Here is a 12,080-nt window from a genome sequence, read left to right as displayed (position 1 = left end):
AAGCCTCAGCTGCAATCCCAGTGAGAACGCTATAGTGCTTTCACACTGGGGCGCTGTGCTGGCAGGGCATCACAAAGAGTCCTGCAAGCAGCTTCTTTGCAGTGCTGTAGGAGTGGTGAATACACCACTCCTAAAGCGCCCCTGCCCATTGAAATCAATAGGCAACGCCGCCGTACTGCCAGCAAAGCGCCACTGCAGCAGTGTTCTTTGCGGGCGGTTTTAAAAGAGCCGATAAAACTACGGTAAAAAAAAAAAATAGCTAAACATAGCACCACTTTACCGCTGACGCCAGGGCGCTGGCAGTGTGAAAGTGCCCTTATTCCTGTGTCATGCCAACAATAAAGCATCCTGAGACCATTCACGTGTGGGCTTGCTTCTCAGCCAAGGGAGCTCACTCACACTTTTGCCTAAGAACACCGCCATGAATAAAGAAGGGTACAAAAACATCCTTCAAGAGCAACTTCTCCCAACCATCCAAGAACAGTTTCGTGAGGAACAATTCCTTTTCCGCCATGATGGAGCACCTTGCCATAAGGCAAACGTCATAACCAAGTGGCTTGGAGAAGAAAACATCGAAATTTCCATGGCCAGGAAACTCCCCAGACCTTCATCCCATTGAGAACTTGTGGTCAATTCTCAAGAGGCAGATGAACAAAAACACCCCACAAATTCTGACAAACTCCAAGCATTGATTATGAAAGAATGGACGGTCACCAGTCAAGACGTGGGACAGAAGTTGATTGACAGCATGCCAGAGCGAATTGCAGAGGTCTTGATTCAAAAATAAAAAGGGTCAAAACTGCAAATATTGACTCTTTGCATAAACTTCATTTAATTGTCAAATCATCTAAAAACACCGAAGCAGCAGACTTTGTGAAAATTAATATTTGTGTCATTCTCAAAACTGTTGTGGCTGTGTGTGTGTGTATAATGATTGAATGTAACGCGTATGGGGGAGGAGCTACCCATGACGTAACCCGCTGCTGCCCTACGGAACTAACACGATTGTCCGCTTTACATGCTGTGTTTTTATCATCTTTATGTGAGTAGTTTGTGTTTGAACACAAAAATTAAATCTTAGACTTAAGCGGTGAGCACTTAGATGTTTTCTTTCTACCCATGACCTGCCGTCCTTGCTGAGATCTAAGGAGACGTGAGAGAAGTTTATGGTCCGTGTTAACCCTTTTGATACCCGCTTGCATGACCACCTGTTTACACAGGGGTCCGTGCCATAAAGGCGAGAGTGATTACGGTATTTATTGGCGTATAACACGCACATTCATTTTAAAGCGGGAGTCCACCGGGACTCCGCGTTTTTTTTTTTTTTTAAAAGCCAGCAGCTACAAATACTGCAGCTGCTGACTTTTAAAATAGTGACACTTACCTGTCCAGGGCGCCCGCGATGTCGGCACCCGAAGCCGATCTGTAGATCGTCACTTGGGTGCTGCCGCCGCCATCTTGGGTATGGGAATCAGGAAATGGAGCCTTTCGGCTTAATTTCCCAGTTCCCTACTGCGCATGCGCGAGTTGCGCTGCGCAATAAGGACGGTCCCCGCTGCCTCTGGGATCTGTGTGTTTCCCAGCAGGCAGCGGGGCACTTGCGGAAGGGGGCGGGCACTTGCAGAAAGGGGGGGAATCTACGCCCCTTTCCGCAGAGAGCTATCCCGGAAGTGGGTGCAGTTACCTGGATTATCCAGGTAACTGCACCCCCCTCCCCCCTGAAAGGTGCCAATTGTGGCGCCGGAGGGGGGGGAGGATTCCGATGAGCGGAAGGTCCATTTTAGGGTGGACCTCCGCTTTAAGAGGGAAGTTTCAGGGAAAAAAAAAAAAAAACTTAAAATTTTAAATAAGGAACTTTGAAGCAAAATAAGGGTCGGTGTCCATGTGCAGCCTCACCATTGCCATCAATGCAGCCTGAACAATGCCCATGTGCAGCTTCACAAGTTCCATCAATCTAGCCTCATCAATGCAGCAGCCTCACCATTGCCATCAGTGCAGCAGCCACACCATTGCCATAAGTGCAGCAGCCTCACCATTGCCATAAGTGCAGCAGCCTCACCATTGCCATAAGTGCAGCCTGATCGATGCCCATCTGCAGCCTAGAGGGGACAGGGAGGGGGTGGGATGAGCACCGACAGATTACATACAGTGAGAATCTCCTATGATAGACTTTCTATCACAGAGGCTGCCAAGTAAAGAGGAGATTCTCACTGTATGTAATCTGACGGCGCTCGTCCCGCCCCCTTCCTGTCCCCTCAGAGGCAGCTAAAATTGAAGTATTGGCGTATAACACGCTATTTGCACCCGATTTTCATGGTGAAAAAGTGAGTGTTATACGCTAAAGCCCCATACACACTATCAGATTGTCTGCTGATTTTTTCCTTCAGGTTTACCAAAACCATGTAGTACAAGGGCCTGCCTGATCGCATACACATTGAAACCCCTAAGGTTTGACCTCATATTATATGGTTTTGGTAAATCTGATGGAAAAAAAATCTGCAGAAAATCTGATAGTGTGTATGGGGCTTAATAAATACAGTAGTTAGACTGGAGGTGGAGGGATTGTCACGCTACTGTGGAAAAAAAAATAAAAAATGACTTACGTCAGTGCTACAGTTTGAATTTAAACATATTTGTGTGAACTGTGAAGTTAAGTCATGGATTGTGGAAACTAACTAGTGTGGGGTAATTGTATATAGCGTATACCACATTTACCACCGACTAATGCAGAGTTGCAATGCAAGGAGATCAGCTAAAAGTATCTGTATTATAATTAATCGAAATTAGTCAAAAAAAAACAAAACAAAAAAAAACAATTAATCGAATACGAAAATTTTAATCAGTAACAGCTAAAAACTGAAAGTAGAGCGAGTCCCTCCTGCTGTGTTATACATTTCTCACCACACCAAGATCACATCAACAGAGGGCTCCCAATTGATCCACCGATGATGAAGGCCCCTTTCACACGGGCTGTCCAGTTAGATCCACCTGTCAGTTTTTCAGGCAGACCTGATCGGATAGAGCAGCGGATGTTAGCGGTCACATGTCCACTGACACCCACTGCTATCCGATCATGTCCGCCAAAACCAGAAGGCTGGTGACCCCATTTTACATCTGTCTGGCGGATCGGATGAAAATGGACAGGTGGTCCGTGTTCATTAGATCTCCCCATAGAGGAGAGCGAGACTCTGACTGGTCCATCTCAGCACAGTGAGTGGACACAGACTTGTCATCTGCCTGCCCAGCGAATTGATCCCCCGCTGAGCAAAGCAGAGTCCGTAGAGTAGATCGTGTGAAAGGACCCCAACAAATGAGGATGAAGATGGGCACACTGTAGTCATAAAGAGATGGACGTGGTTAGTAACAATACTCAGGTAGGCCGTGAGATTTAAACAATGCTCAACTGGTACTAAGGGGCCCAAAAAGTGTGCCAAGAAAATATCCCCCCCTCCCACCATTACACCACCACCAGCCTGAACCAGTGATACAAGGCAGGATGGATCATTGCGCCAAATTCTGACCCCTCCATCTGAACGTCGCAACTGAAATCCAGAATCATCAGACCAGGGAACGTTTTTCCTATCTTCTATTGTCCAATTTTGGTGAGCCTGTGCCAATTGTAACCTCAGTTTTCTGTTCTTAGCTGACAGGCATGGCACCCGATGTGGTCTTCTGCTGCTGTAGCCTATCTGCTTTAAGGTTTGATGTGTTGTGCATTCAGAGATGGTGTTCTGCATACCTTGGGTGTAATAAGTGGTTATTTCAGTTACTGTTGCCTTTCTATCATCTCCAACCAGTCTGCCCATTCTCCTCTGACCTCGGTAAGCCTCCACAGAACTGCCGCTCACTAGATATTTTCTCTTTTTTTCCCACTATTCTCTGTAAACCCGAGAGATGGTTGTGTGTGAAAATCCCAGAAATACTCAGACCAGTCTGTCTGGCACCAACCATCATGCCACATTCAAAGTCACTTCAATCCCCCTTTCTTCCCCATTCTGATGCCCGGTTTGAGCTTCAGAAAGTCGTCTTCACCATCTGGGTGTGTGTATACAATACTCGGTGTATATAGCACATGGGATATGAGGAGTATAATACTCAGTGTATATAGGACATGGGATATGAGGTGTATATGGGGCATGAGGTATATACTCAGTGTATATAGGATAGGAGGTGTATTAAAGGACTGGGTGGATATGAGGTATATACTCTGTGTATATAGGACCGAGTATGTGTGTGTGTGTGTGTGTGTGTGTGTGATATATATATATATATCTATATATAGATATATATATACTCTGTGTATATAGGACATGGGATATGAGGTATATAGGATATGAGGTGTATATAGGGTATGAGGTATATACTTGGTGTATATGGGATATGAGGTATATACATGATATGAGGTGTATATAGGACATGGGAGGATGTATGAGTGTAGAAGCGACACTTTGGACAAGGTGTCTGCTATGTACAAATGTCGTTTTTACCTCAGAACAGTAAAGGGGTTCTGAGGGCTGATTGTGTAGGTTTAACTCTGACATCAGTTTGGCTGGGCTGTGTTAGAGTTCTGCCTGGACATGTGTATAGTGAGGTGCACATGACAGGCCCAGAACCAGGCCTGGTTGGACGTTTTGGGTATTGGCGTTCCCCGGAACTAATCAATGGGTGCGCCTGGCCCAGCTGAGGATTCCGGGGAAGGGTACTTAAGATGTTGAAGTCACGTGTTCAGGGTTCATTCCTGAGGCCATAGCTGCCTATTCCTGATTCTGAATCGGGGTAGCCCGTGAGGGGTCCCGGTCACGGGAGTGTGTGTCGCTCTTCAACATGGTTCGGTTGACTAACCCCAATAGACCCGCCTGGTCTGGGGTAGGGATCCGTCTGTTCCCGAGTCTCGGAACCGGCTGGTCCGAGGCGCAGTAACAGAGGGAGGATTCAAGGCGTCCGGGTGTGCTCTCAACTTGGAGGGGCAGCGCAGCTCATGTAAGTGACAGGGGGAGGACTCTTCGGAGAAGGGCCAACAAGCTGGCATCCTGAGAAGTGCCTGGTTGCTGGGTTGGGAAGGACACTAATGAATCCACGCTTTTCCAGTACTGCCAAGGAGACAGAGAATGTTCCAGGTACTGAGGAAAGGTTCCTGTTCACTTTCCTTTACAAATTACTCAAGGTCAGAGATTTCACAAGTTCCGGATCAAAGTGCTGACTGCCATAATCTCTGGCTAGAGATTTGTTCAGCCTTGAAGCGCCCAGCTGCGAGTGGCTACTCTCTTGGTTGTATTAGAGACTTTCTGATATTAGCAGTTCAAGGTGCCTGAGTTTCTTCACCCTTGCCCTCTGTTCCCATACGAGACTGTGTTTGTTGGATGTTACCCCTGCAAATAAAAACCTTTCTAAAGGACTTTTATGGTGTCAGCGTCCAAAGTTGTTGGGTACCAACCCTGGGAACCCCTAGACGTGGAAGAACCAGCCAAGCGGAGGTAACCGGTAAGCCCAAAAGTTAAGGCCGCCCCATCGAAGGTTATGGCCGCTACACGAGGTATATAATATTCAGTGTATATAGGACTGGGTGTATATGGGGTATGAGGTATATACTTGGTGTATATAAGGTATATACTCGGTGTGTGTATGTATATATATATATATATATATATATATATATATATATATAGGACTGGGTGTATATGGGGTATGAGGTATATACTCGGTGTATATAGGATATGAGGTGTGTATATAGGACTGGGTGTATATGGGGTATGAGGTATATACTCGGTGTATATAGAATATGAGGTGTGTGTATATAGGACTGGGTGTATATGGGGTATGAGGTATATACTCGGTGTATATAGGGTATATACAGGACTGGGTATACCTGGTCATAGGGCTCTTTCTCCAGGATGCGGCCACACAGCTGGGAGCATTGCTCGAACTTCCTCCGCCGGAAGTAGCTCCAGGCCTGCAGCAGAGGCTCCATCTCCAGCCCCATCCCAGCACTCAGAGTACGACAGTCCGGGGATCAGAGAAGCTGTAGGCCGCGTCTCTATGGAAACGGCTTTACCTCCGCATCCTTTGGGAATAGCAACCTCGGGGTCCTTCCGCCGACTCGGGCTGTCCGGCGCTGTGCCTGACTGGAGGTCGGTCTGTACCGAACACTTACAAGACGCTGCATGTGCCTTTTTTGCGCGTATTGGAGGAGGCAGGTCCTCGTACTCAGGTCATGTATCAGAGGGAAAAAATACATCATTAGTTAACAGGCAGCTCCTAGCCACCTCCTGTGACCAAGATGGTGAAGAGATACATTGTATCTGGCTGGGATCTGATCTCTAGAATAACAATGTATTCATTTCCAGAGTAACCAATCAAAATATAGGGCTCATTTCAAACTCTGGGCATTTGGAAGCTGTTGTTATGGGAAACAAGAAAATAATCTTATAAGAACACTTTTCATGGTTGTAGAGAGAGTTTCCTATAATAATTGGTGTGTGCCCCTGCCTGGTACTGCGCGCCATTGTGTCCCGTTCATACCACGCGTGCCCGCCATGCCCCATTCATTCCCATACCTCCCAACTGTCCCTGATTTGGAGCAATGTCTCTCTGTCCCTCATTCCTCCTCACCTGTCCCTCATTTTGGTCTAATCTATATAGATGTATATAAAATGCACTTTTTATCTATCAAAAAGTGTTTCCCAGTGCTAAACCTTTAATCCGATTTCTAAATTGCTGCATTTGTAAATTCCAAAAGCCAATATAAAGGAATAGTAGCGATAAAAAAAAAGCACTTGTGAGTTTAACTTATTTTTTTGTACAATTCTCCTTTAAGGGGTGTGGCAGGGGGTGTGTCCTATGCCTGCATACTTTTGCTGACAGGTGTGCCTCATTCCCATCTCAAAAATTTGGGAGGTATGCATGCCTATAGAAAAGCCGTACACATGGAAACCCGTAGCTATCCATAGTGGTACGGCTCATCAGTAGGAATAAACATGGTGGGAACACATTTCCCTGTAATGGTGAATGGCGGTTAGGCTACATTCACACAAAAGTGCGTGCATTCCCAATATGCACAGAAACAAGATGCCCTTTAGCAGTCACACAGAGCGGCCATTAATCCTTGGGCTCTATTCACACCCTGTAGGCAGAGCCAGGATAAGGTCATCTAGACCAGTGGCCCTCAACCTCAGTCCTCAAGTACCCCCAATGGGCCATGTTTTGTGAACTTCCCTTAGATAAAAAAAATTCTTATCAATACCATGTCATTGATATTGATTGAAAGCAGTAAAGGAAAACCTGAAAACATGGCCTGTTAGGGGTACTTGAGGACTGAGGTTGAGAACCACTGGTCTAGAGCCCAGGATGAATGTGCTAAATGGCATAATGTGAACGCTATGTGTTAGCAAACCACCCCCCCCCCCCCCCCCCCCAAAAAAAAAAAAAAAAAAAAAATCACAAATTCAACACCAAACTGCATGCTTATCTCCAATCATACATTTCCCCTCCTCCCTGCTGGGATCCAACCCCCTGCTGAAATCCGCTTCCCAGCACAAATCCTCCCCCCCATAACAAATCCTCCCATAAACAAAATCACTCTACCCCTTAAATTTCCCCTTCAGATGCAAATCCACTTCCCCCCATTCCAAATCCACCCTTCTTCCACCTAGCACAACCCCCCCCCCCAAACACAAATCACCACTTCCAATAGCATCCCACGCCCCGCCCAATCTTCCCCTACTAGAATGATTCTTACTTCCACCACTCCTAAATCCCCCCTCCCAGTACAAATCCCCCCCAACCCTCCTCCTACCACAACCCCCCCCCCAAAAAACAAAACAAAAGTCCCCTTCTATCATATTACCTCTTCTACCACCTCACAACACAAATCCTCCAAAATCACCACTTCTAGCACCCCACCCCAATCTTCCCCTAATAGATCAATTTTTACCTCCACCGCCCCTAAATCCAACCCCCTAACACAAACTGCCCCCCCATCCCTCCTCCTACCACAAATCCCCCCCTCCAAAAAAAAAGAAATTCCCCTCCTTTCACAAATCCCCTTTCCCATATCACTTCTTCTACCACAAAACACATTCCCCCTTCCAACACAAATCCCCCAAAATCAACACTTCTAGCATACTCCCCTCCTAGGTCAATTATTATTTCCACTGCCCTTAAATACAGATCCCCTCCCCCCTAATGAGAAACGCACAACAGTCCCTGACCCTCAGTGCTGCAGCAGCCTGCATTTTGGTGTGTGTAAAAATGAAGGGCGGTGCTTTTCTGTGCAGGTCTGGAAAGTATGCAAATTATTATTTTTATTTTTTTTTTGCATACTCCTGACGTGCACAAAATGTGAACATAGCCTTAGGCTGGCTTCACACCTATGCATTTTTAGTACTTTTTGCAGATTTGTACTACATCCATTTAACTTGGTTTCCTATGGAACACATTCTCAAGTACAAATTTGTAAAATGCAAAAAGCACTAAAAATGCATAGGTGTGAATCCAGCCTTAATGGCACCCCCTACACATATGTCTCTGCGTTTTTCTGTGCATGTTGGAAAATAATGCGATTTTGCACACATTTCCAGCTTGCAAAGTGTGAAATGGCCCTAGGCCTGGTTCACACCTATGCATTTTTTAGCATCTATAAAAGATATTATTACATAATTACAATATCATGGGAAGACTTCAATATATGAAAAGCATATATTGAAAAAAATGCAACCTGCATTGGTGTGAATCGGGCCTTAATGGCAACCCCACACATCTGCTAAAATGCCCATTTTAGCGTGCCAAAATGCATGGTACCTAAGCATAATGCATTTGGGGGTGGCGCGATTTTGCATGCTTCTCACACATTGAAATTAATGGGCAACCACTGAATTGCAATCACACACAATGCAGGTGGTTGCAGCATAGCAGTGCAACATTTAAAGGGTTAAAAAAGGCAGTGAGGAGGCTCTTCACTGTCTCTCAATAGCCTCTGAAAAGCGATCCAAGCATAGATCACTTTTCAGAGGAGCGGCAGTCCTTGCCACTAGTATAAAGGAACCCCAACAAACTAAAAAGGGGTTGGGGTTTACATACCAGATTGCTTGGGCGATGAAGACCCTTTCCTGTAAGATGAGGAGTGGATGAAGCCCCCTGAGGTTCATCTTAGAAGGTCTCGGCCCGCATGTGAAGATGGGAAGTCTGAGGCTTCTGTAGACATTTCATGGATCTCTCTGGATGATTATTTTCCATGTATGATCAGCGGTCAGGTGTGTCACCCTCCTGCAATCTGGAGCTCAGGTGTGTTCATTACTAAAACTGACTCCTCCACCGCTCACCCCTTCAGAGCCCATTCACACAGGGGCAACTCCTGATCCGACTTCAGGTCGCCCCTAGTCGCCTCAGGTCGCCTCAGGTCGGACAACATTTAAAAAGCAATGTAAGTGAATGAGAGCCGTCTTAGAGCCCATTCACACAGGGGCAACACGACTTGTAGGCGACTTGAGTCAGGCAACTTGGACACGACTTGAGTAAGGGCCGGTTCACACAGCGATGCGCGGCGAGGCAAGCCGCAGACCCCGACAACCAACGGCCAGGGTTGTCGGGAAGAGGCCCTTGTCCTCATCGACATGGGGACAAGGTGCTTTGGGGTGGGGGGGCCGCACGCCCCCCCTCCCCAAGGCACCCCCCCATGTTGAGGGCACGCGGCCTGGTACGGCTCAGGAGGGGGGGGGGCGCCCGCTCGTCCCCACCCCCTTTCCTGGCCGGCCGGGTAGCGTGCTCGGATAAGGGTCTGGTGTGGATCTGGGGGGGACCCCCACGCCGTTTTTTCGGCGTAGGGGGTTCCCCTTGGAATCCATACCAGACCTAAGGGCCTGGTATGCTCTCGGAGGGGGAACCCACGCCAAATTTTTTTCAGAAATTTGCCGTGGAGTTCCCCCTTGAGCTCATTCTCTGCTTGGCCTCGGCAAAAGTCGCCTGGCCTGGGGCGACTTGTAAGTCGTCCCAAGTCGGGCTTGAAGTCATCACAAGTCGTTTTGAAGTCGTCCCAAGTCGCGCTGTGATCTTAAGGGCCGGTTCACACTGCGACGCGAGGCGAGGCGACACGGCTCGCCTCGCCTCGCTCCCGCAAGTCGCCCCCATTCTGTACAATGGAACCGTTCTGAGAGGAGCGACTCGAGTCGCTCCGACTCAGAAAAAAGGTTCCTGTACTACTTTGGGGCGACTTCGGGGGCGACTTGCATTGACTTCTATACAGAAGTCCTCTGCAAGTCGCCGCTGAGGTCCGTGCAGGTCGCGGCGAGGCAAGTCGGAGACGCCTCGCCGCGCATCGCTGTGTGAACCGGCCCTTACTCAAGTCGTGTCCAAGTTGCCTGACTCAAGTCGCCTACAAGTCGTGTTGCCCCTGTGTGACAATCTCTGTGATCTTCTGGATGTGTGTTTGTGCACATTGTCAGTGTATTTGCAGTGCATTATTGTGATTTATTTATTTTGTCCTGTCAGTTCATGTATTAACCACTTGCTACCCAGGCCAAATCTGACATCAACATGTAAAAAATTTTTTTATTTTATTTTTTTTGCTAGAAAATGACACAGAACATATATATATATATATAACATTTCAGAAACCCTAAAGAATAAAATGGCAGTTGTTACAACTTTTTATCTTGTGTTGTATTTGCGCAGCAATTTGTCAAACGCGTTATTTGGGGGAAAAGAAAAGTTTCATGCATAGGGGAGAAGGGGAAAAAAAAAAAAACAGTAACGTTAGCCCAATTTCTTCTTCCTTCTTTTTTTTTTTTGTTGGTATAATGTGAAAGATGATATATCAAGTAAATAGACACCTAACATTTCACACTTCAAAATTGCACACACTTGTGGAATGGCGCCAAACTTTGGTACTTGAAAATCTCCATAGGCGAACTTTTAACATTTTTTACAGGTTACATGTTTTGCGTTACAGAGAAGGCCTAGGGCTAGAATTATTGCTCTCTTTCTAATGTTCACGGTGATAGCTCACATGTGGTTGTAATGCTGTTTACGTGTGCGGGTGTGACTTACATATGCATTCACTCCTGCGATTGAGGACAGCAGCGTTTTAAAATATATATAATTTTTTATTATTGATTTTAGTAAAAAAATTTCTAGGTTCTAGGCTTTCTTTTTACATTTATTTATTGATCACTTTTATGACTATTACAATGTAAATATCCCTTGTAATAGGACTATGACAAGACAGGTCTTCTTTACAGTGAGATGTGGGGTCAATAGGTCCCCAGATCTCACCTCTAAACTGGGAATCCTGAAATAAATAAATAAAAAACCATCTGGCCCACGAAAATCTCTATGGTCAACAACATCCGTATGGGCGGCACAGTGGTGTAGTATGTAGAACTTTCGCCTAGCAGTAAAAAGGGTCGCTGGTTCGAATCCCAACCACGACACTACCTGCCTGGAGTTTGCATGTTCTCCCTGTGCCTGTGTGGGTTTCCTCCGGGTACTCCGGTTTCCTCCCACACTCCAAAGACATGCAGGTAGGTTAATTGGATCCTGTCTAAATTGTCCCTAGTATGTATGAATGTGAGTTAGGGACCTCAGATTGTAAGCTCCTTGAGGGTAGGGACTAATGTGAATGTACAATGTATATGTAAAGCGCTGCGTAAATTGATGGTGCTATATAAGTAACGGAAATAAATAAATAAATCCAGTGAGCTGGTAGAAGCACCGAATGGTGGCGGGAGGGGACGCTTCCCCCAACAGCGCTATGAACAGCCGCTATGATCGTTGTTATGGTGAAGGGAATCACCAGCTCTAAGATAATATATTAGAATGAAGCCTGTAGCTGCACCCATCATTCAGCTCTCATCGCACAAAGTCTGCTGTGACGTCATATGACATTGGGCAGGCGGCAAGCGGTTAAACCACTTGCTCTCCGGAAGATCACTGCTGGTATTTTTAATTTTTTACAAAAAAAGACTGAAAATTTTTGGGAAAAAAAACTTTTTTTTTTTGTCAGTAAATTTTGTAACTAACTAATTTTTCACCTTCACTGATGTGCGCTGATGAGGTGGCACCGATGGGCACTGATAGGCTGAACTTGT

General features: G+C 46.3%; 1 protein-coding gene across 2 annotated transcripts in view; it reads right to left on the bottom strand.

Moving 5' to 3' along the window:
- Positions 1–6,093, bottom strand: part of TTC8 (tetratricopeptide repeat domain 8) — an 86,549-nt gene extending 80,456 nt beyond the window's left edge. Inside the window, exon 1 of one of the 2 annotated variants that reach the window (XM_077463742.1) lies at positions 5,867–6,093. In XM_077463742.1, coding sequence (XP_077319868.1) covers positions 5,867–5,980 — 114 coding nt within the window. In that variant the 5' untranslated portion in view covers positions 5,981–6,093. The remainder of the gene's footprint in view (positions 1–5,866) is intronic. The other variant, XM_077463743.1, reaches the window with a different exon arrangement.
- Positions 6,094–12,080: the final 5,987 nt, after the last annotated feature.

This window comes from Lithobates pipiens, unplaced genomic scaffold (assembly GCF_037356315.1).
Source record: "Lithobates pipiens isolate NorthernLeopardFrog02 unplaced genomic scaffold, aLitPip1_a1.2 Scaffold_30, whole genome shotgun sequence".
NCBI lineage: Eukaryota > Metazoa > Chordata > Amphibia > Anura > Ranidae > Lithobates > Lithobates pipiens.
This window is presented reverse-complemented; position numbering and strand designations above follow the sequence as displayed.